This window comes from Macrotis lagotis, chromosome 1, assembly GCF_037893015.1.
Source record: "Macrotis lagotis isolate mMagLag1 chromosome 1, bilby.v1.9.chrom.fasta, whole genome shotgun sequence".
NCBI lineage: Eukaryota > Metazoa > Chordata > Mammalia > Peramelemorphia > Peramelidae > Macrotis > Macrotis lagotis.
In genome coordinates this window covers 506162791-506185594 of record NC_133658.1, presented here as the reverse complement: position 1 = coordinate 506185594, position 22804 = coordinate 506162791, and the positions used below count along the sequence as shown (strand labels likewise).

Genomic DNA, 22804 nt, shown 5'->3' with positions numbered 1-22804 from the left:
CAGCAAAGGGGAGGTGGACAGGTAGGAGGATTAAGAAAAGGGCATTTAATTTGTCAGTTAAGAGATGATTGGTAGCTTTGGAGAGAGCAGTTTTAAGTTGGAAGCCAGATATGACTTTCTCAAAAGATTTAGTCACAATGGGGAAGAGAGATATAGGAAATAGGGTTGTTCTGAATCAAGCAAATGTTATAGAAAGAAAGTCTTGGGAGTTTGTAAGTTATAGGGAAGCCAATAGATAGGGAGAGATTGAAGTTTACAGAGGGAATGAAAATATAGAAATAGAAGAGAAATATAAAATATAGAAGAGAAAATATGCTGGAGAAGATAGGTTGGTAGGAGATCAAGGATATCTGCAGAGGGATTGACCTTGTCAAGGAAGGGGATCTAATCAAATGGCATTTAAGTACCTAGTTTGTGACGAGAGATTGGGAAAAATGATTTTAAAAAACCAATCCCTGTTCTCTTGGAGCTCAACATGTAAAACATCTTTGTATGAAACACTGGATCAGTTGAGGATAAGGCAAGGCACTAAAATTAATGAAGACTCGGAAAGGCTTCATGCATTACTGAGAGAACTTAAATCACTTCAGTGTGAAAGAATGATGAGGGAAGATAGTTTAGGGATGAGAGATGAGAAGGGTCAAAAAAGAATTGCATTTTCTTGGAGAATGGTTTTGCTTTTCAGTGAAATATAAGATAATATCTTCTGCTGAGAGGGTGTGACCTAGAAAACTTGAAGAGAGATATAATAGTTTGGAATAACTACTGTGGGAAGTAGGATAATGAATTGATTAGAGAATTGTAAGATTACTGCTGGGAGAGCCCATTTGCGATTGTGTAATATAAATGTGTAATGTAGTTCTCAACCTGTATTTCCTTCTATTCATTTATTCGCAGACCTCCTTGTCTCAAATTTTCTTTCCAAGTTCCTTCCTATTTGATGGTTCTGCTCCTTAGGTTGACTCTCGATTTATTTTAAGCCATAAATGCTAATGATAACATGATGAACCTCTAAATGTGCCCTCACATTTTTTTCCCTTTCCTCTCTACCTCTATTTTTGCCTTCCCATTCCTCACTTATTATTGATCCCCACCCCTCCTTTTTCTTTTTTTCTTTTTTTTGGCATAGCAAAATCCTTCTATGTACAATCTTGCAAGTACAAGTAGAAAGACAACTTTAAGATCATCTCCAACTCCCTCACTTCCCAAATGAGGAAACTGGACCCAGAGAGATTAATTGATTTATCTAACATTGGTTAGTGTCCAGGTCCCTTGACTAAAATCCAATATTGTCTTGGGAGTTGCTCTGTGCTAGTTGTCTCATTGAATATGATTAGCAATTTATGCCCATGATTTCTCCCAGTCCTTTCTTTTTGTTGTTAATAGAGGTAACTAATGTCCTTTGAGATTTGAGATTAGATCCAAATCAGTTGGCATTCAGTTTATTTGTGTTTCTCAGTCATTCATTCATTCAACCAGTACATGTGAAATCATTACTTGATATGGAAATAACAATAACAATAACAGTAATAGCAAGTATAGAATGCTGGATGTATATAAGGAGTTCAGTGCAATTCAACAGTGCTTATTGTACTAGTCACTGAGTTGCTTCCCTTCTCCTGGGAAGTAAAATACAGATGTAGATGAGGTTTAGGGGAGTACTAACTAAGAAGGGAACTCCTGAAAGTTCACTTACATCTGTGTATGTGAACGTTTAATCTGCTCCAATCAGATTAAAACAGTATAGCAGTTATAGTCTTCTTTCATCTATATAATACACTCTTTGTTTTGTTTTGTTTTTTTTAGGTTTTTTGCAAGGCAAAGGGTGTTAAGTGGCTTGCCCAAGGCCACACAGCTAGGTAATTATTAAATGTCTGAGATGGGATTTGAACCCAGGTATTCCTGACTCCAAGGTCGGTGCTTTATCCACTACGCCACCTAGCTGCCCCCTGATACACTCTTAATTTCAAGTCTAGTTCTAGTGTCCCATAAGTAGACTCTTTCAAATCAGATGAAATATTATAAGTTATATTTTTTATCTATATGATACATTCTTAATTCTGAGTCTTATTCTAATATCCCTTAGGTAGACTTTTGTGGTGTGGAAAGCAACACATCAAGAGTCTTCTCTGATCGGTATCTTGTCATTATCAAGGACAAGGGAGTAGATAAAGGCTTCCTTGATCTTTTGCTACCAAAATATATATATATATGAAACATGAACATCTCACTGAAGCATTTGTCTTTTACTCTAAACAACTTGTGTCTTTAAATCTTTAAGTTCCCTGGTTTTTTTTGACTTTCCAACAACTTGCTTTTATAAACTGCTTGTAGTAAAATTTTAAATTTTCTTTGAGATTCACCAAGGCAGATTTTCTTTTAAACCTTTTGTCTGTATTGTCAGTTCTGTCATCAAAATCTTGTTAGTAGTTAATCTTATCAAGAAGGATCCCTTATATTTCATTTCCCCTTCTCCATAGGAAGATGTGGGGATGAGGGGGCTAAAATTTGGGGATAGGGTGGGGCTACATGGAGACAAGGAGCAAAACTAGATGAGAGAAATGAATCAGAAAGGTAGCTTTATATATATATATATATATATATATATATATATATATATATATATATATATATATATGTTTACTTGTTTTTTTCCTTCCATCTATCAGTTTTGCTTGCTCTGGCATTTAATTTACTTGCTACCATAGTAACCAGGCCTCCTGCCAATCTTCCACTTTTCCTTTTCTTTTTTCCTTCTCTGTTTTATGTATGTTTGAGGGGGAGGACATAAGTGGAAATCTACCAGTAAAGTTGTTTGCTGCATTTAGAAAGGTATCTAGAATGGTACTATACCTAAATTTTTGTTGTTATTTCTAGTGGATATAGTTATGTCGCCTACTTGTAGCCTGTTGGGCTTACAATATAAATTTTTTTTCATTCTTGTTAAGAGAATGTTAATATTGAGGGATAATGTAAGAGAATAAAACTTTTATAATGGTTGCCAAAATTTCTTAGCAAGTGAGGTCTTCCAGCCAATAAACATTAAGAAATTCAACAATTTACTGCAATAATTCAGGGAGCATTTATGAAACCCTTACTTTTCTGCAGTTGTGCTAATAATCACATGAAGGATTGTTGCTTTGTTACTTCAGTGGATATGTAAATTTTTTCTAGGTAGATATTCTCTCTAGTGGTACATATTGCAATCCATCTATACCTTCTTGTCATATTTTTTTATTTTGTTATATGACTACCAGCTTATTAGATAAGTTGTTCATTGGGTTTCCTTTATTCTTTCTTTGTGATTGGCTCACCTCTTATCCTGGTTATATATGTGGGATGTAAAGATGAGATGTAGTTCTTGTTCTTAAGTGGTTTATTTGTTAAGAATGTCATCATGATTTTAGCTTGGGCCATTTGAAATTTTGGAAAGATTGATAGGGTTACAGTCTGTGGGTGTCTTAGTCTGACTTCATCCCATCTAGAGGCAGGGGCAGTTTGAATCTTTGAAGGTAATGGTTGAAACATCTGGTGTATCATACCATTGGTCCACAGGCACTTACTGACAGATAGTTGAGGGGGAGATGGGGATTCAGGGATTTGTCTCTATCCAAAATAGTCTGAAAATGGGCAGATGCAATTTATAAATACAGTTTATAAATAGGGTTGAAATGATAGAATGGAGGCAAATCAGAATCAAGGGTGGAAGCAGTAAATCAACAGGAAATAGAAGAGAGCGTAAAATAAGTGCTAAGATTTATTGGGCAAATTGTTTTAAACTTGGAGCAGTGCTACACTGGAAACAATGGATACTTTCTGTTGAAAGGAAGTTAGAAATTCTTTTCAGGGGCAGCTAGCTGGCACAGTGGATAGAGCACCAGCCCTCAAGTCAGGAGGACCTGACTTCAAATCCAGCCTCAGACACTTAATAATTATCTAGCTGTGTGAACTTGGGCAAGTCACTTAACGCATTACCTTAAATAAATAAAATTAAAATAATAATAATAATAATAATTAATAAATTCTTTTCAAATGTTTGTGGCATTGCCAACCTGGGGGAAAGGGTACCCTGTCTTGTCCTCTGTTCTACACATTGTCATTAGAGGTAGCATTTGTTGACTTGTCTTCCTTTGGGAAGTTAGACCACTCTTGGGGAGCATCAGTCCCTAAATAACCTCTCATGCCCCATATATGGTTCTTTACTGTTCATCTTTTCACAGTGACTTTTAATCCTCTTCCTTGGCTTCTGCTAATCACATCAATACCTAAACTTTTTTACTATTAAGAAAAAGAAAACAATGAAAGAAGTAACATATGTGACCTTTATGATTCAAGAATATAAGGCATTTGATGAACTGATAGTCTGATGCTATGTATCATTCTAAGTCCTCCTCTTCTCCCATACCCCAAGTATTTAAAACATTGCCATAGGTCAACACTGAATTTGATGTTCAGGCATAAGTTTGAATCTTTTTTTTTTTGTTCTGTACTACTTGTGTGACTTGAGTGGCCTGTTTCCTCATTTTTTAGAATGGGAGGATTAGAGCTATGTAATCACTAAGATCTGTTTCATTTCAAACTTAAAAATCTATTTTGAAAATAAGATGAAGTAAGAAGGGAGGTCACTATAGTTTTGTGCAATTAATTCTTAGGGCTTATCATTAATGATGTTGAATATCAGATCTTAAATAGAACTTGTAGATATTATTTGTTTATATAATTCTTCTCTCTTCCCTCCAGTTGTCAATATATTAAAAGTATATAGCTCTTTTTATTCTAAAAAGGAAGAAAATGGTTCCCAGAAGTTTAGAGTTTTTATAAAATCATTTTTATTCAGGATTGTGGAAATGATTTTAATTGTTTAAACAATGAAATAACACTTTAGAAATATGATCTATAAACTAATTGTGTTTTCTCTCTATTCTTCAAAAAAATTTTTAGGAATTCTTGGATTTTCAAAGTATACAATAAAAAGGTTCTTAAAAACCCCTTTTGCTCTATTAGCTTTTTCCTCAATATATTGCACATATGAGTGTCTCTGTGTGTAAAATATTCACCAGTTTAGTTGATATTTGGATTGTGAGGTAAATAATCCACTAACTGTAGCATAGCTATTGAGTTTTTCAAGTTTTATTACTCTTTTTTATGTTATTTTCCAATATACTTCCCCTAATGAAATCCTTCCTCCTAACATAGAAAAAAAGTTAAGTAAAACTGACTTGATAAGAACATGTAGAATATACAGTAATCCCCACCCATATAGAAGTTCAATTCACATAAAACTCTTCTATCGCCGACATTTAAAAAAGGAAAAGAAATTGGTTACCTTCTCAGATACTTATCAACATTTGAAACAAAAGAGCTGTAGTGCTTTTTAAAATACACAGATACGTGCTCAGACATGTTTGCTTATCTTTATTGCTTCCATAGACTTGTCATGTCTCAACTGTCAGTTTATTCTTTAAAGTTTAATTTCATTGCTCCTCCAATTGGCCAAGCATTTTTTCCCTATTCTTTAATTCTCAAGTGAGTTGCCACTATAATTGGCTGCTCTCTTTAATCTGTCATCCATATTCCTGACAACAATGGTTAAGGGGTGCCAGATCCAGAAGTGGGCATTAAAAAAAATTCCAAGAAAAGTAGCTGTTAAAATCCCACTCACACATATCTTTTTTTTTTTTGATAACTTTGCAAAATATAAAATCATAGATTTTAGAAATAGACTGGGTCTTTAGGATTGGGAAGGTCTGTTAGACAGGGATCTTAAGGATCATCAAGTTCAAATCCCAAGTTGTGTATTACCACCCTGATAAGATATAGTGAAAAGAATGTTTCATTTGGAGTAAGGACTTTAGAAATTTGAGCCTGGGACCTGAATCTCAGCAATGACTTTTGGCAACTCACAACTACTATGGGCTAGCTTTCTTGCCTTTAAAATGAGTATTTTTGGTTCTCAAGTATGAGGACAGGAGTTGGGATGGAAAGGAACACTGGGAATCAGATGTTAAACTTATTAAGAAAGGAGGAGGAATGAGCTAGGAATCAGTGAATAACTGCAAGGCTCTAAAGAGATGGAATGAACATGGAAATATGAGAGGTTGTTGAGTAAAGTTAGACATTTCCTTGAGAACTAAAGAATGTATGAAAATACAACAGTAGGAAGGTTCTGAATCATAAAGATCAGAAAATATTGAGGCAGGAATTTGCATCCTCATTAGATTGCAGCTAAGGAAAGTTAATAAATGTGCCATGGTAATATCTAGACCCCTTTCTGTCTAAACCCTATTTTTTGTGGTTTGGACATTTTTGACAGTCTGGTAAAGCCTGTGCATCCCTTTTTCAAAATAATGTTTTATATTAATAAAGTAAAATATATCACTGAATACCTAAAAAATAGTTATTATTAAAGAAAAAATTCACAGATCCTAGATTAAGAACCTTTGGTCTAGATAATAGCCTGTAAAAATAATAGGATTATAAGACCACATAGATAGAGAGTTTGAATGGACCCTAAAAGCCAGCCTCTGTAATTTCTTAATTTTATGGATGAGAAAATTACTAGCCAAGTTACTAACCTAAATTGCATAAGTAATTAAGTATAGGAGCTGAAATTCTAGTTAAAAGTCCTCCAATTGTTCCTCTAATTACAAATCCAGTATCTTTTCACTATATGATTGGTACTGTTCAGTAAGCAACTTCTTTGGATTTCAAAATTTTATGTGATTTTGTTACATGGAGATGTATAGTTATTGTGATGTTTAGTAAATTGTTGGAGTATTCTGGGTTGTTACCAAATGTGGCGCTTTAAAACTTAGAAGAATTGGCTAGAATGTGTTGGTGCACACGATCTTGTGTTTGTGGAGGCATAGTGTCAGGAATTCACAGTCTAATTCAGTTTAATTTCATAATCAGTCAACATTTTTTAAGTGCCTACTGGGTTAAGTGTTGAGGATACAAATTTGAAAAAAACAAAAGCAGTCTCTTGCCCCTAAGGATCTTAAAGTTTAATGGAGGAAGACTACAGACACAAGGAAGCTGAAAAGGGGGGAGTGCCCAATGTGAGGGCAAGGTGCAGAAGCCAGAGGAACCAAAGTAGAATGTGTGTGGCCAAGTGGAAAATGAGGAAATGCCCATTCATTTCTTTTACATAATTTGCCTCTTTCATAGATCTTGTCAGGCATCACCAGAGAAAATGAACTTTTACTTAACTGCCTATATTCCCTGTTCCACCCTAAAAACAAATAACTAGTGAAGAATATGGTCATGGAGTCTGAGACACAGTTCATTTATTCTGATCCATAGCTGAGCACGAATGTCTTCTTAAGACATGCCTGACTAGTGATTAGTCAGCCTGTGATTGAAAAATTCCAATGCAGGAAACCCACTACCACCTAAAGTATCTCATCTATTTTTGACTAGCTTTCATTATGAGTAAGTTTTCTTCCCCTTTACATCAAACCTAAAAATTGCCTCTCTACAGTTTAAGTGTGGGGCCAAGGAGAATAGATCTAATCCTTTTCCCCATATGACAGACAGTCTTTCACATTCTTGAAGCCATCTGTCATGTTCTTCTTTCTCCCTTGACCCATTGTAGACTAAATATTACCAGTTCTTTCAACCAATCCTCACATGGTTTGATTGCAAAGAAATTGTTAGCCCCATTGTCTAGCAAAATTATTTTTTCCTTTTTTCATAATATTTTATTTTCCCCAATTACATGTTAAAACATTTAACATTTGGGTTTTTTTTTAAAGTTTTGTTCTGAATTCTATCCCTTCTTTCCCTCCCTAAGAGTACCGTCTAATAAAAAAAGTTATACATATACAGTCATGTAACATTTCCATTAGCCACTTTTCACAAGAAGGAAACCCCCCCAGAAAGGAAAAAAGACAAAGAAACAAAACAATAACATGCTTCAGTCTGTATTCTGATAATATTAGAACTTTCTGGAAACAGATAGCATGTTTCATAAAGAGTCCTTTGGGATTGTTTTGAATGATTATATTACTGAGAATGGCCTAAGTTATTCACAGTTCTTCATACAGTAGTGTTTTCCTGTTTAACTTTTCACTTCATTTTGCATCAGTTCTTGTGAGTCTTTCCAGGTTTTTCTGAAATCATCCTGCTTGTCATTTGTTATGGCACAGTAATATTCCATCAAAATGTTATACCACAACTTGTTTGACTATTTCATAATTTATGTCCATCCCCTCAATTTCCAGTTCTTAGTCATTTCAAAAAAAAGTTGCTATAAATATTTTTATACAAGTAAGTCTTTTCTTTTTTAAAAAAAATCTGTTAGGGATATAGATCTAGCAACTGGATCAAAGGAAAGGCACAGTTCTATAGCACTTTAGGCATAGTTCCAAATTGCTCTGCAGAATCAACCAAAATAATTTTAATGAAAGTTATTGAAGTATAGTGGAACCTGGCAAGCACTAGACTTAGAATGATAATATCTAGACTCAGATATTGCCTCTAGCAATTACTTTCTGTCTTTGGGTAGGTTATTTCATTTTTCAAGGCTCAGTTCTTTTATAAAATGGAAATAATGATGCTTGTATTATATTTGGTTGCCTTATATAAACGTGAGTTTCCTTTCTATGTATATTGGACATTACTCTTTTAGCATATTTTGAATGTTTGTTTTTAAGCAACTCATCCTTTTTAACAGTTCTTTTTCTTTTCTTTTAATTGGCAGGCCATTATCTAGAATCTTGGCATTGACCATATGGTGTGCCTGTTTAACATTTCATAAATCCTAGACTGTTTTTTTTTCTAAGCATAATGAGCATAGTTTTCGAAAATCTCTTTACAAGATTTTTCTTTTCATATTGCTTGGGTAACCTGAAATTTCAAGATATCAGTTGTTCCTTGTAAGTGCATTAATCCTTGAATTAATCTTTATATTTAGCAAATAAAACAAGAATATATGTTTGGTGCTATTAGATATCTTGTTTACTGCTTTTCAGATAGAATTCATATAAGATTATAGGATTATAGATCTAAATAAAATGAAAATTAATTTTTAAAAAAATTTTAAGATCTTATTTTACAAAGAATATTCCAAGTTTCATGCTGAAAATGCAATTGGAATTGCCACAGGGAAATGTTTTGAGTTAGATAAAACAGAAACCAAATTCAAGGACTATGGCCAACTAGAATTGTTGTCTTAATCCATTTATCCCCCATATATATATATATATATATATATATATATATATATGCTTTCTATTAAAGTTATCAGCTTGTTAAACCATAAATGTTTTTTTCTTTCTTATTACACATCTCAGTACTCAACATATTTGCTAAACACACTAGCAATTTTTCGTTAAGATTTGTGGAGAGGAAGATTTCAAATGAATCACTTTTCTTTGGTAATATATGTAGATTTCATTGGAGGAATTCAGGAATAATTCCTTTATGTTCTGGGATGTTTTATCATAATTCAAAAAATGTTGTTATATTGGATTGTATAGTCATTGATAGGTATATTTATTGGGATGGATAATATATCAGTTTAAGAAGGTTCCTGGTTACTTCTGATTGAAGAAATAAACTGTGGTTTTTTTTTTTCTCCTCTAAAACTTAACAGCCAGAGACCGCCTCTGCCCTGAAGCGCACGATACAGGCCCTCTTGGATAAAGGAGCAATAGTGAGAAGTTTGGAAAACCTGGGTGAAAGGGCGCTTCCATATAAGATCTCCATACATAATCAACGCCATCACAGAGGAGGGTAGGTTCTGCCTATATCGCCTGCAAAGCATCTTTAGAATAAGCTTGCTTAATAGTATTGTTTAGTTCAACCTAGAGATTCCCATCATTGTATGCATTATAATGAATTATAATAATGTTATTTCATTAGTAAAAGGAGCTCCAGTGCAGTTCAGTATAGTAGAATATTTCAGACAAATTCTCCTATCCAGAGTGTGTTTTATATGACTATAGGTTACTTCCTGTGGCAATGCTATGTTGTGTGGAGGAAAGTGTTATTTTTTTTCCTTCCAGATAATTTCACTGATATAGGGAGTTCCTAATGAGGAAATAATTTTACTAACACTGATAGACATTAATGTGTAACTTAAAGTTTTTGAAAGTTTCCTGGGGGTGTTGAGAAAGTAAGGTCATGTAGTCTATATATATGTCAGAGTGGGAAGATTTAGAGTAATCCATGTTTCTCTAGACATATCTCAGTGTCCAGTTCCATATGCATTATACTACATTGGCCAAAGTAAAAAATAGATCATGTTGGAAGTTAGAATGTTATAGATTCATAGAATTTAGAGCTTTAAGATTTTTTTAAATTTATTTTATTTTTGACATGGTATAAAACAAGCATTTCCATAACACTATAATTTTAAAAAATAGATTGTACCTTAAACTGTAATTCTATTACGTACAATTTGCTATTCCTTTTTAAAGTTGTCGAGGAAATTTCTCCCCTTCCCTCGTTTTTTAAAGATTAAGAGCCAAAAAAGGACTTTTCAGATCACTTAATCTAATTTTCATTTTAGAGATGGAGGGAACTGAGACCCAGAGAGATAACATGGCAAAGTCACACAGGTAGTACATACATGAATCAAACTTTTGGTTCAGGTCCCTTTGATATTATTGTTTAGGTGTGGCTTGTACCCGATGATTTCCAAAGTGCCTCCTAATTTGGTGATGCTACACAGTGATCTATCCTCCTTTCTTGTTGAAAAACAACAAAACCCTTTTCTTTTTTTTTTAATTTTGCAACCCCCCCCCATCTTGCTTTCCACCCCCCACCCCTAGGTCTTTACCTTTTTTCCATTCTATATATTGATCAAAATTGAATTTGTTGAGAGAGAAATTATATCCTTAAGGGAAAAAAATAAAATATAAGAGATAGGAAAATTACATAATAACATACCTTTTTTATTTTTTAAATAAAGGTAATAGTCTGGTCTTTATTTAAATTCCACAATTCTTTCTTTGGATACAGATGTTATTCTCCATTGCAGATACCCTAAAATTGTCCCTGATTGTTGCACTGATGAAATAAGCAAGTCTATTAAGGTTGATCACCCCCATGTTGCTGTTAACCTTTCTCTTGCCTTTTGAACATGTCCAGTAACAATGTGTTCATGATATACTGGCTGCATTTTTTCTAAATGTATGACCTGCAGAAATTACTGAAATTTACTGTCTAAGTGTAATTGCCTGATGTGTGGAGTTTACCCACAGAATAGGAAATAAACACCATCTAATCCAATTTGCTACTTGCCTACCAACAACATGTAACAATTTCTTTTTAAAAAAATTCTATTTAGGAGTGATTAGGTAATGTAGTGGATAGAGCACCGGCCCTGGAGTCAGGAGGACCTAGTTCAAATTTGACCTCAGACAATAATTACCTAGCTGTGTGACCTTGGGCAAGTCACTTAACCCTATTACCTTGCAAAAACCAAAAAAAATTCCCAAAACAAAACAAAAAGCAAAAAAAAAATCTATTTAAATTTTCATTGAATGCAAAAAAAGTATTATTTCTCCTATTTATATGTAAGTAGGTAGGTATATATATATATGTGTTTGTATGAATGTGTATATACGTATATGTGTGTCTGTCTAGTTGACCAAAATAAATTCCTTCATTGGTCACTTTCATTTTTAGGTTTTTGCAAGGCAAATGGGGTTAAGTGGCTTGCCCAAGGCCACACAGCTAGGTAATTATTAAGTGTCTGAGGCCGAATTTGAACTCAGGTCCTCCTGACTCCAGGGCTGGTGCTATCCACTGCACTACCTAGCCGCCCCCATTGGTCACTTTCAAAGAACATATATCTCATTCTGCATCACCTCCGGATGTATTGGACTTCATCATCAGTCCAACCACAATCTTGTGGTTATTCATTGCATTGATCAAAGTTCTGAAGTCTTTTTCAGTTGTTTGTCTTTACTATGTGATTGTTATTTTATAAGTTCTCCTGGTTCTGCCCACTTTACTCTGTAGCAGTTCATTTACCACCTTTCTGAATAAAATATTGAAAATTTGATGTTGAGTCTTTTAGCAGAAATACATTAGAGCTAAATGCTGTCTTAATATTTCTATAAATTATGCTATGTCTGTTGGAATTCTGCTCCTTTTTCTTATACCCCTTCCTTAGTCATCTGAAGATAAACCTGGATATTCTCTGGATGGATGCAGGGAGATAATATAGAAGTCAGATATTAGAACTACCTATGGCATATCCTAAGCTGTTCTTCCTGTAGAATTAGAGCTGTGTATAATTAATGAGACATTTTACTTCTCTCCATGTGCCAAAGTATGGAAAAGTTTATCCTTCCCAAAAGGAAAACTGGAAACTTGGTGATACAGAATGAAGCACTGGATTGAGTTTTTATATTGTATGCAAACCTTCAGTCACAGACAGGGACTGTAGATTCCATCTCCTGGTTGTTTAAACAGTAAAAAGCTGATGTTCAACTCCTCAAACAATTCTGAAATGCATACTGGTGCTTTAGCAAAGTCTGAGGGACGTTGCTAGGCAACTTGAAAGGCACAGAGGCTATCCCATCTTGGGAGAGTCAAAATAACAATAGTTTTACTTTTTTTTGTTTCTGTTTAAAATAAAAAGCATAGACAAGATTGTATTTAATAAGAAAGGATGTAAACCTATTTCACCATTTATCCTAAAGCAAAGATAAGCACTTCCATATATTGTATCACAGAATTATTAACTATTCTCAACCTAAATCCATCCTTGTTTATAAAAAGTAGGTACAACCTCAATTCCATCATTCTCAGATTATATGGATTGGGTACCCTCATGGATATCCCACATATGACTTGATGCGGATTCACCTCATATAATAGCTGACTTCATCTTGTCCTAAAGTAGTACTATCTGAAACTTTTGGGAAGGTTATGAGTCTCAATGTTAATGTGGGTTGATTTTACTATAAGGGCTAAAATTCTTCAGTTTATTCACACTTCAGATTCCTTCCACAGACTGAGATGAAAAATCAGATGGAGGTGATAGATAGGCCTCCATTTTATGAATATTGTCTGTACTCAGCACTGCTTCACAAGCTTGTGTTTTTTTAGATCTGAAGGCAATGAGGTGGAAGAGAAAGATTTTTTTACTGGAATATGTATTTCCTGAAAAATTCCTTCCAAATCCAGGAGCTTCAGAACAAATCTTAGTACTAATAGTTATGCTTTTTTTTGAAACACTTTCTGACATTTTATTCTTATGACATTCCTCTGCTATATTAGTGGTAGATATTATCTCCATTATATATATATATATATATATATATATATATATATATATATATATATATATATATATATATACATATCAAAAATTTAGGTCCAGGGAAGGTACATTCAACAATTGTATTTTCTTTTCCAAAATAGCATTCAGTTTTAGGATGTTCATTTATAAGAGAGTAGAATTCTTAAATGAGCATTTTGCTGACATGATGTTGACATGATGCTACCTGCTGAGGCCAGATACTTGCAAAATGAGAAACCAAATGTAGCATAAATTTAGAAGTGTGTCTGTGTGTGTGTGTGTGTGTGTGTGTGTGTGTGTGTGTGTGTGTGAGAGAGAGAGAGAGAGAGAGACAGAGAGAGACAGAGAGAGACAGAGAGAGAGAGAGACAGAGACAGAGAAATAGAAAGGAAGGAGAGACAGAGATTTGTTTTTGATCAGTGGATCTTATTTGTGAATAATACTCTCTCCTTTGGGAAGAATGTTAGACTTTTGGTTTTTAGTCTTTGATCTTTGAAACTTATTGGGTTGAGACGTCATAAGATCCTAGATTTAAATTTATAAAGACCTTCATATCCCATCTACTTCAACTCCATCATTTTTAGGACTGAGGGCATTAAGGTTTAAGGAAGTTAAGTAACTTAGGGTCACACAGATAATAACCATCCATCCTTCATATGGCTACCAGTGATTTTTCCTAAAATGGTAGATCTGACCACATCATCCCAGTACTCAATAGACTCAATAGACTTTGGCGTTCAAAGGTCTTCATTCATGACCGGGTGCACTCTGCTGTCTAGTTAGACTGGGTTGGTTGCTATTCCTCACTCTATTAATCACCTCCCATTTCTGTGCTTTTGCACTGGCTCTCCTAGGTCTGGATTGCTTTCCTTTCTCAACTCTGAGTCTTAGAAATTCCTGCTTTCTTTAACACTCAGCTTACCTTCTTTTGGAGATATTTTCTGGTCTTCTCATCCACCGGTTAATCAAGGGTATTTTGTGACTGCATATGTTTGTATAGAACTACAAATCAATATACTTCGATACTGGCTTCCTCATAGAAAATCTCTTCCTTAAGGATAGGGAATATTTTTCTTTTGTCTTGGTATTATCAGTTTCTGAAACATGTTGATGGAAGAGACTGAAGTGAGACTTTATGTCTTACTGCTTCCTGGCCCCTCTGGTGGAAACACCATTGTGTAGAGTTTGGTCTTGTGTTAAAAGATCCCCCTATTTACTTCCTCATTTTATTGATTTATTGAGCGAGTGAAATTTAATTTGCTTAAATGTACAAATGACCATGGTAATTTAAGTCTATATTTCCATTGTTCTAGTGTATACATATATGTTCTGAAAAAAGGACTTAAATTTTTTTTTCTACCTTCTGCTTCTCCCCCTTTGTTAAAACAGTTTCAATAAATAGGCATAAAAAGGCCTGCCATTTTGTATTTAAATTACTTTTTATTCATGGTGAAGGAGAAAACATACATAAATGATTCTTTAGGAAATAAGTGGAGTTTCACTGCATCAGTCCTCTGATGAGTCAGCTCACTTTAAGAGAAACTGGCACATAGGATTTTAGCTATATTTTACAAAGGAAATTGATTCTCATTTCGAATTTTTCTAATTACTTCCTCAACAATAGGACCAGTATCATGTTCTTTCTCCATTTCTTTGTTTCAGATTGTGAAGGGAGCTGTGTAGTGTAGAGGAAAGGGTGTCAGGAGAGAACTCTCTCTGATATTTAATTACTATGTGTGAACCACCTTACCTGAAAAGCTTGTTTCCTTTTCTATAAAATGGTTACAATGTTCATATATCTAATGTTCCTTGCAAACCTTAAATAAATATGAGCTATTATTATTAGTTCAACCTTAACCCAATGCATGATTAACTGTAGATGAGTAAGTTTATTTGTAATTGTCAGTGCTGCAACTTCATCAGAAATCTACACTCATTTTAAAATGTAACTGAAGCAACACACAAAAGATAGGAATGTTTCAATGCCATTTACTCTTACAGTTTTAAAATCAGGGTAATCATTCTCTCTCTCTAATATATAACAAGAAAGGCCAATTGATACATTGCAAGCCCCACAGAGTTCAAGTTATTCTGTTTCTTTTGTAACCAGAAAGAAAAAGATATGTTCTGGGAAAGGGCTAGAAGGTGTTCCAGGGCTATACATCCTTCCCTGCAGCCCTTCCCCCACCCGAGATGAGCAAGTGTTATCAGTGGAAATTTCCACTGTCTGCTCAAGGGCAGAACCAGGGAGGCAGACAGAAACATGTCAATTCACACGGGCCCTTTCTCATGGACTGATTATTGCAGTAGTATCACTAAATGGTGAGTGCAGAATTTTTGTTTAGCAAAGGAATTAAGTTATGCCATTAAAAGCTTAGGTTAAAATGACTTCTACTTCTACATACATAAATATGCACATATTTTCAAATATGTGTATGTTATTTATTGGTGTCTTTTCTATTTTGTCTCTGAGTTAATTATGTGATATTGCATAGTGTTAATTATGTTTATGTATGTGCTAGCCATGTCCCCAGAGGAGCAGAAAAGAGAGCACTTTTTTTTGAAATTGTTTTTAAACAATTTCCTTTCCCACTTTTCACCCAGAGTAAGATGGTTTTTAGGACTCAATCTATTTTATTTGGTGCTGTGATTTTCCTACATTTAAGTTACTGTGGAGATTATTATTTACCTGGAGCTTTGTCCTTGGAATGCTGTGACTTCAAGTACTATATGATGCATTGGTCTTTCTAGTGTCAAGACTTGTGGAGGAGGTTGAGTATTTAGAATGTAAATGACTTTTCTTCCTGAGAAATTTGTGTTCTGAGTTTCTGCCTGGAAATCTATTTTTTCCCTCCTTGACATTAGAAAATTGAGATTTAAACAAAATTGATGTCAATATTGGAATTTGTGATAGCAAGTATAGTAGTGGAATGGGATCAGAAGTCATGCAGATCTTTACACAGGGCACACTTAGGTTCTACACCTAGATTTCAGTTGACTTGGGATCTTGGTAGCAGGTTAGATCTATGTTCAGAGAGAAGTCAGATTTTTGTAGAGAATTAAATGTGTGTAGCTAATGACCACTCCTTTTAAGTCACCCTTTGAAGATCAGTATAAAAATCATAGATTTTAGAATTGGAAAGGAACTTGAAGATCATTGAATACAAACTCTCCATTTTGCAAATGAAGATACTGAGACCAAGGAAAGCAAAATGAGTATCTCACTGTTACCTTACTAGAGTGAAAGACTCATTAATTTAAATCCTTTGAATGACTTTCAATGGTCTATTCCAAGAGGAGGCTACTACTGATAATCACTATTCAAATGCACAATTTAACTTTGTCTGCCTTTCCAAGCCACAATCATCTCTCAGGCTATTCTTAGAATTCAAAATGTATAAAAAGATGTTTAGATTTTAGTTTTGGAACTTAGATGTTTTTCTAAAATCAGTAGTCTTTTTTCAATTCATCCATTAAAACAGTATTTAATTAAAAACAATAATTGGAGGAATTTGGCTTTTTTTTTAAAGAAAGCCTTAATTCCAGCATTCTCAATATTTCCACAGAGCAATCTGACCTACTAGCCTCCATTTATTATAGTTATACAACTCTTCCAATTAAGGTCACTACAAATTCGTGTTATTTTAGTCTGTACCTTCACGACTATATGGTAGTCCTTTTTTCTTTTCCTAATAGACCTGCTATCTCCACCCTGCCTCAATAGCGGTTAGAGATTTTCTCTTCACATCTTTTTCTCCCTATATCCTCCATGCTGTGTTTGTTCCCAAGTTTCATAGGCTATGTCTCCTACTCTACTGTGAGAAAATTGAGACCATGCATTGTAAGCTCCCTCTTCTCTATGCCACTACTTCCAAACACCTCCTCACATACCTTCATCCACCATTTTATCTACACCCTGATGAAGATGAGATCCCATTTTGTTGCTAAATCCAACTCCTCTTCTTGTCTTCTCAATTCTTTCCCTTTTCTACTTTCCTATTCATAATTCCCCTCTCTTTTGTCTTCAATTTCTCCCTTCCCATTGCATCTTTCTTTGATCTAGTAGACAGACATTTTTCTATCACCACTCTTCTTGATGAACCTTTCCATGATTGCTACCCTCTTGAGATATCTTCTTTCATTGCCAAACTCTTAGAGTTGTCTCTGACTCCTAACTTTTACTTCCTAGTCTTCCACTCTACAGAAATTGTACTCTTTTTTAATTTTTTAAATTTTTTTTATTTTTTTAATTCTCATTTTGTACAAATGTTTTTTTTTACATTAATAAAATATTCTTGTTTAAGAGTAAACAAAATAGCCCCCCCCCATGAATATAGACTTGCTTGGGAGATAAAGTAAAGGGGAGAGAAAAAAACTAAAATTTAAAAAAATAATAGTAATAATTGTAGGTATGGCCAGGTGGCGCAATGGACGAAGCACCAGCCCTGGAACCACGAGCACCCAAGCCCACATCCAGCCCCGTAGACCCAACAATCACCCAGCCATGTGACATGCAAGCCACCCGATCCCCACTGCCCTGCAAAAACCAAAAAGAAGAAAAAAAAAGACCCAAAATAAAATAAAATAGTAATCATAGTAGGGGTGGCTGGGTGGCAGACAGAGCATTGGACCTTGAGCCAGGAGCACCTGGGTCCATATCCGGTCTCAGACACCCAAAGATCACCCTGCTATGTGGCCGCAGGCATGCCACCCAGCCCCATTTGCCCTGCATCCTCCCCCAAATAATAATAATAAAAAATGTGCTTCAGTCTTTGTTCTAACACCAACAACTGTGTCATGGGTGGATTGCATTCTTTATGGTAAGTCCATCGCAAAAGTTGCTTCCATATTTTTCCAACATCGCCATTGCTGATTGCAACTCCCTCCTTTCTTATTTCTCACTATATTTTCTCTCTCCTTTCACTCTGACTCTGCTGTAGGGTCGCTGAGTGATGCAGCAGACAGATCCCTGGTCCTGGGGCCAAGAAGCTCTGAGCCCCCATACCACCCTTTAGGCCCAGAATCCACCCAGCCCTATGGTCCTGGACAGGCCTGACAATCCCAGCCCCTTGCAAGAAGTAAAAAAGAAAATGTGTTATATCTGACCACTCTCCCCCCATGGTCCATCCTCTCCTCCTTTATTCACATCCACACCCCTTCCTCCTGCTCCGCCCTCCTTCTTACTCCAGATGCCTATACCCCATTGAGTATGTATGCTGTTTCCTCTCCTAGCCATCTCTGATGAGAGCAAAGGTTCTGTCATTCCCCCTTGCTTCCCCCTTTCCATATCATTGCAATAGCTCATTGTAATAAAAAAAATCTTATTATATGAAATCTTGGCCTATTCCACCTCCCCTTTTTCTTTCTCCCATTCCATTTCCCTTTTTTTCTATTGACTCCATTTTGGCACCATATTTTATCTTCAAATTCAGCTTTCTCCTGTGCTTCAACTATAAAAACTCCCTCTACCTGCTCTATTAACTGAGAAGGTTCATATGAGTATTATCAGTGTCATTTTTCTATGCAGGAATACATGCAGTTCATCATCATCATCATCATCATTAAGTCCCTCATACTTTCCCCTTCTCCTCCAATCTCTATGCTTCACCTGAGTCCTGTATTTGAAGATCAAACCTCCTGTTCAGCTCTGGCCATTCCAGCAGGAACATTTGAAATTCCCCTGGTTCATTGAAAGTCCATCTTTTTCCCTGGAAGAGGACATTCAGCCTTCCTGGGTAGTTCATTCTTGGCTGCATTCTAAGCTCTTTTGCCTTCCGGTATATTATATTCCAAGCCCTACGAGCTTCCAATGTAGTTGCTGCTAAATCCTGTGTGATCCTGACTGCAGCTCCATGATATTTGAACTGTGTCCTTCTGGCTGCTTGTAATATTTTCTCTTTGACTTGGGAGTTCTGGAACTTAGCTATATTATTCCTAGGGGTTGTTTTTTTGGGATCTCTTTCTTGGGGGGATCAGTGGATTCTCTCCATTTCTATTTTGCCCTCTGCTTCTAGAATATCAGGGCAATTTTCCTGTAGTAATTCTTTGAAAATGATGTCAAGGCTCTTTTCCTGATCATGACTTTCAGGTATTCCCATGATTTTTAAATTATCTTTCCTAAGTCTGTTTTCCATATCAGTTGTTTTTTCAATGAGATATTTCACATTTTCTTCTAATTTTTCATTTTTTTGGTTTTGAAGTATTGATTCCTGATTTCTGGTAAATTCATCAATCTCCCTGAATTCTATTCTTTGTCTGAAGGATTTGTTCTCCTCAGAGAGTTTTCTTATCTCTTTTTCCATCTGGCCAATTTTGCTTTTTTAAAGCATTCTTCTCCTCAATAACTTTTTGAACTGTTTTATCCATTTGACCTAAGCTGGTATTTAGCATGCTAATTTCTTCAGCATTTTTTTGGATTTCCTTGACTAAGCTGCTGACTTCATTTTCATGATTTTCCTGCATCTCTCTCCTTTCTTTTCCCAGTTTTTCTTCCAACTCCCTCATTTGATTTTCAAAGTCTTTTTTGAGCTCTATCATAGCCTGAGCCCAATTTCTGTTTTTCTTGGAGTCTTTAGATGCAGGAGCTTGTGCTTCCTCATCTTCAGACTGAGTATCATGATCCTTCTTGGGCTCTTTTGCAAAATATTTCTCAATGGTCTTCCTCTTGTTTCTCTGCTTGCTCATTTTCCCAGCCTGGGCCTGGTTTTGGGGTGCTTTCCTGAGCTTTTGGGACACTCCCACAAGGGTCTCAGTGTGTGAGGCTCTGTCTTCCCTCCTGATCTGTGAATGGCCGTAAACACCCCCCCCCCCCGCCCCGTCATGGGACTGAGGTGGGGCCCCCTGCTGTTCTATGGGGGGGCCTAGACTGGGATCAGGATCTGAATGTGGTCTAAGCCCCAGAGTCCTGTTCCAGAGGCAGAGGACAGAGCTCTGCAGTCTCTCTTCACTCCCCTACCTTAGCTCAATGGGCTCATGCCCTGGGGGCTCCTGCTTACCAGCTCTGCCTGCTTCTGTTTCCAGATCTGGGATGCTGAAAGACCAAGCTGCTCACTGTGTGCCCTGAGGGCTGGTCTCCATGTGCTTGCTCTGGCAGAGGTCCCTCACTGTTCCCCCACTTTGTGCCCGGTACTCCCCAGGATGCAGCTCAGGAGACTCCCCCACTGCTGTGAGCTACGGCTCCCAGCGCCCTGGGGCTGCCTCCAGGAGGCTGATGTTCTTTCGCTCTGGTGGGCCACCCCCTCTGTCGGGCCGCCCCAGAGCCTTTCTGCTCTTTTCCAGGTTACCTTGAGTAGGAGAACTACCTCACTGGGTCCCTTTGTGGGTTCTGTCTCTGGAAAGTTTAGTTAGAGTCCTTAGTTTCACGTTTTATCAGAGAACGCCTAAGACCCTTCTTGTGCCATCTTGGCTCCACCCCCAGAAATTGTACTCTTAATGGTTATCAGTGGTCTTTTTAAGTTACCAGATATTTTGGCCTTCTTCAGCCTTATTTTCCTTCATTTCTCTGCAGTTTTTCCTCACACTATTGACTACCTCTCCTTTGTCTTAGGCTTTTCTTTGTATCTCCAGTTCTTAACATGGTACCTGCTCCATGGTAGGAAAATTTATAAATGTTTATTGACTTGCTGACATTGTCTTTTTCCAGTTAGATAATTTTAATCAGTCGGTCAATAAATATTTATTTAGTATTTACTATATATCAGATAGTATGCTACGCACTAGTGATATCAAAATAAAGAATGAAGCAATCCCAACTCTCCAGGAATTTGCATTCTGTGTTGGATACAAGTATTTAGTTGTTCATATAATTCTTTTCTTCACTGTTAGGTTCAGAATTTCCAAGTGTACTTCCTTTCTTTTTGTTTTTGTTTAGAAAATTTATAAATGATATCTTTCCAAATATAAATTCATTGAAATGGGGTGTTCATTTCTTTGCTTCTTTATATCTCATACTCCCTAGACCTCACAAAAGCACCTGGTAAAATGCTCTATATATAGTTTGTATGTACATTAGTAAGGGCTAAATACGTATTCATTCATTCATTGCTAAATTTAGTCCCAAGAAAAAACTCAGAAGATACTTTTTGTTAGGTACTTGATCCATATGGGTCAGATTGTTGCCTGTGCACCCTGATTAATAAATCTAGTACCATTGAATATGATCATCTTGCTGGAAGGGTGCCATGCCCTCTCTGGACCTTCTTCAGTCATAGCTTGGTATTGACTCTCTCCTCTCCCCAAATCCCTTTTACCCACAATGAGAGGAGGGTTCTGCTTTTAACCAGCATTGTGAGGGCAATGCATTAGCATTAACCTGACTCCTTTTGGAAATTTTCAGAATTGTGAAAAAGAATCAAGAAGTTTTTGCCCAAAGGAGATTCAGATTAAGATCAGCTGGATGATACGTGTTGAATAACTATAAGTTTTGGTTATAAGCAGGCTCATTGGCATTTTTGCCAAGGATCTTGATCTCTGAGAACTCACATTTTAGTTTGGCTGAAATAATTTTATTATCCAAGGCAGAAAATGTATAGCAAAGTGGAACTGAGGAATAAGCTGTATATAATTTCACCCTGGATTCTACTACTAATATGAAACTCCAGGTACATGTCAAATCATTTGGAGTGCTCAATAAGAGAAGGGAAAAATTATCTCATTAGATTCTCACACAGCCTTGTGAAATAGGTGCTACTATTGTCTATATTTTACAGTTGAAGAAACTGAGGCAACCAGAGGCTAAGTGATTTTTCCCTATGGTCACAATAACTAGTAAATGTCTGAGACTGAATTTTAATTCAATTCTTCCTGACTCCAGGTCTACACTCTCCATTGTAATCACCTTGCTGCCTCTATCTAGACTCTCTAGGAAGAGAGTCTGGTTTGCCCTTTAGTTGTTCAGTGAAGCTTGGCCCCAGACTGTGTTTAAGTTCTTTGAAGCCCCAAAGGTTGGGTTAATTCCAGAACTATTTAGAGATTTCTGGCTTCTGGTTCAAGATCAAACTATTCAGTCTTCACTACTTTCCCTCCCTTTCTACCATCATCACCTAGAGTACATGAATCAGGCAAATAAATGACTTGAGGGTCAGTAGATAATAAGGAAATGGACTGGGTGATACTTGAATTGTATGAATCTCAAAAAAATGATTGGTTGCTAAGTGTTAGTGATAGAAAGATTCTCTATTTTCTGATTCTTCTCCCACAGTTTATGAGTCAGGGGTATGAGGAAATACAGACCATTCCTAGAAATAAGGTAGCAAGTAAAATCATGTTTTCAGAAGGGAGCCAGGTCTCACAGTGTGTCAGAAGATGGAAAGAGTAAGAAAAGAAGAGGTTTAAGTTGAAAAGAAATTTGTTAATTAAGGAGTAAGTATTCCAGAAGTTGAAGAGGCATACAGATCTGGTGCAGAACCTACCTGGGTTGAGGAGGGACTAGTAGTAAAAAAACAAACAAACAAAAAAAAACTGAGCAAAGGAGATAGATGGGGATTTGGAGTTATACTTTGTCAGTGGAGGGTTCAGATTAAAGTAAAGGAGGATAAGGGAAAACTA

General features: G+C 36.0%; 1 protein-coding gene across 4 annotated transcripts in view; it reads left to right on the top strand.

The window, feature by feature from the left end:
- LOC141506878 (sodium/myo-inositol cotransporter) overlaps window positions 1–22804 on the top strand; it is a 75622-nt gene that overhangs the window by 44340 nt on the left and 8478 nt on the right. For all 4 annotated transcript variants that reach the window (XR_012473997.1, XR_012473996.1, XR_012473995.1 and 1 more), the window contains exon 3: window positions 9596–9735. Coding sequence is in view for 1 of the 4 variants with exons in the window: in XM_074214049.1 (XP_074070150.1) it covers window positions 9596–9735 (140 nt within the window). In the remaining 3 variants the exon portion in view is untranslated. The remainder of the gene's footprint in view (window positions 1–9595; window positions 9736–22804) is intronic.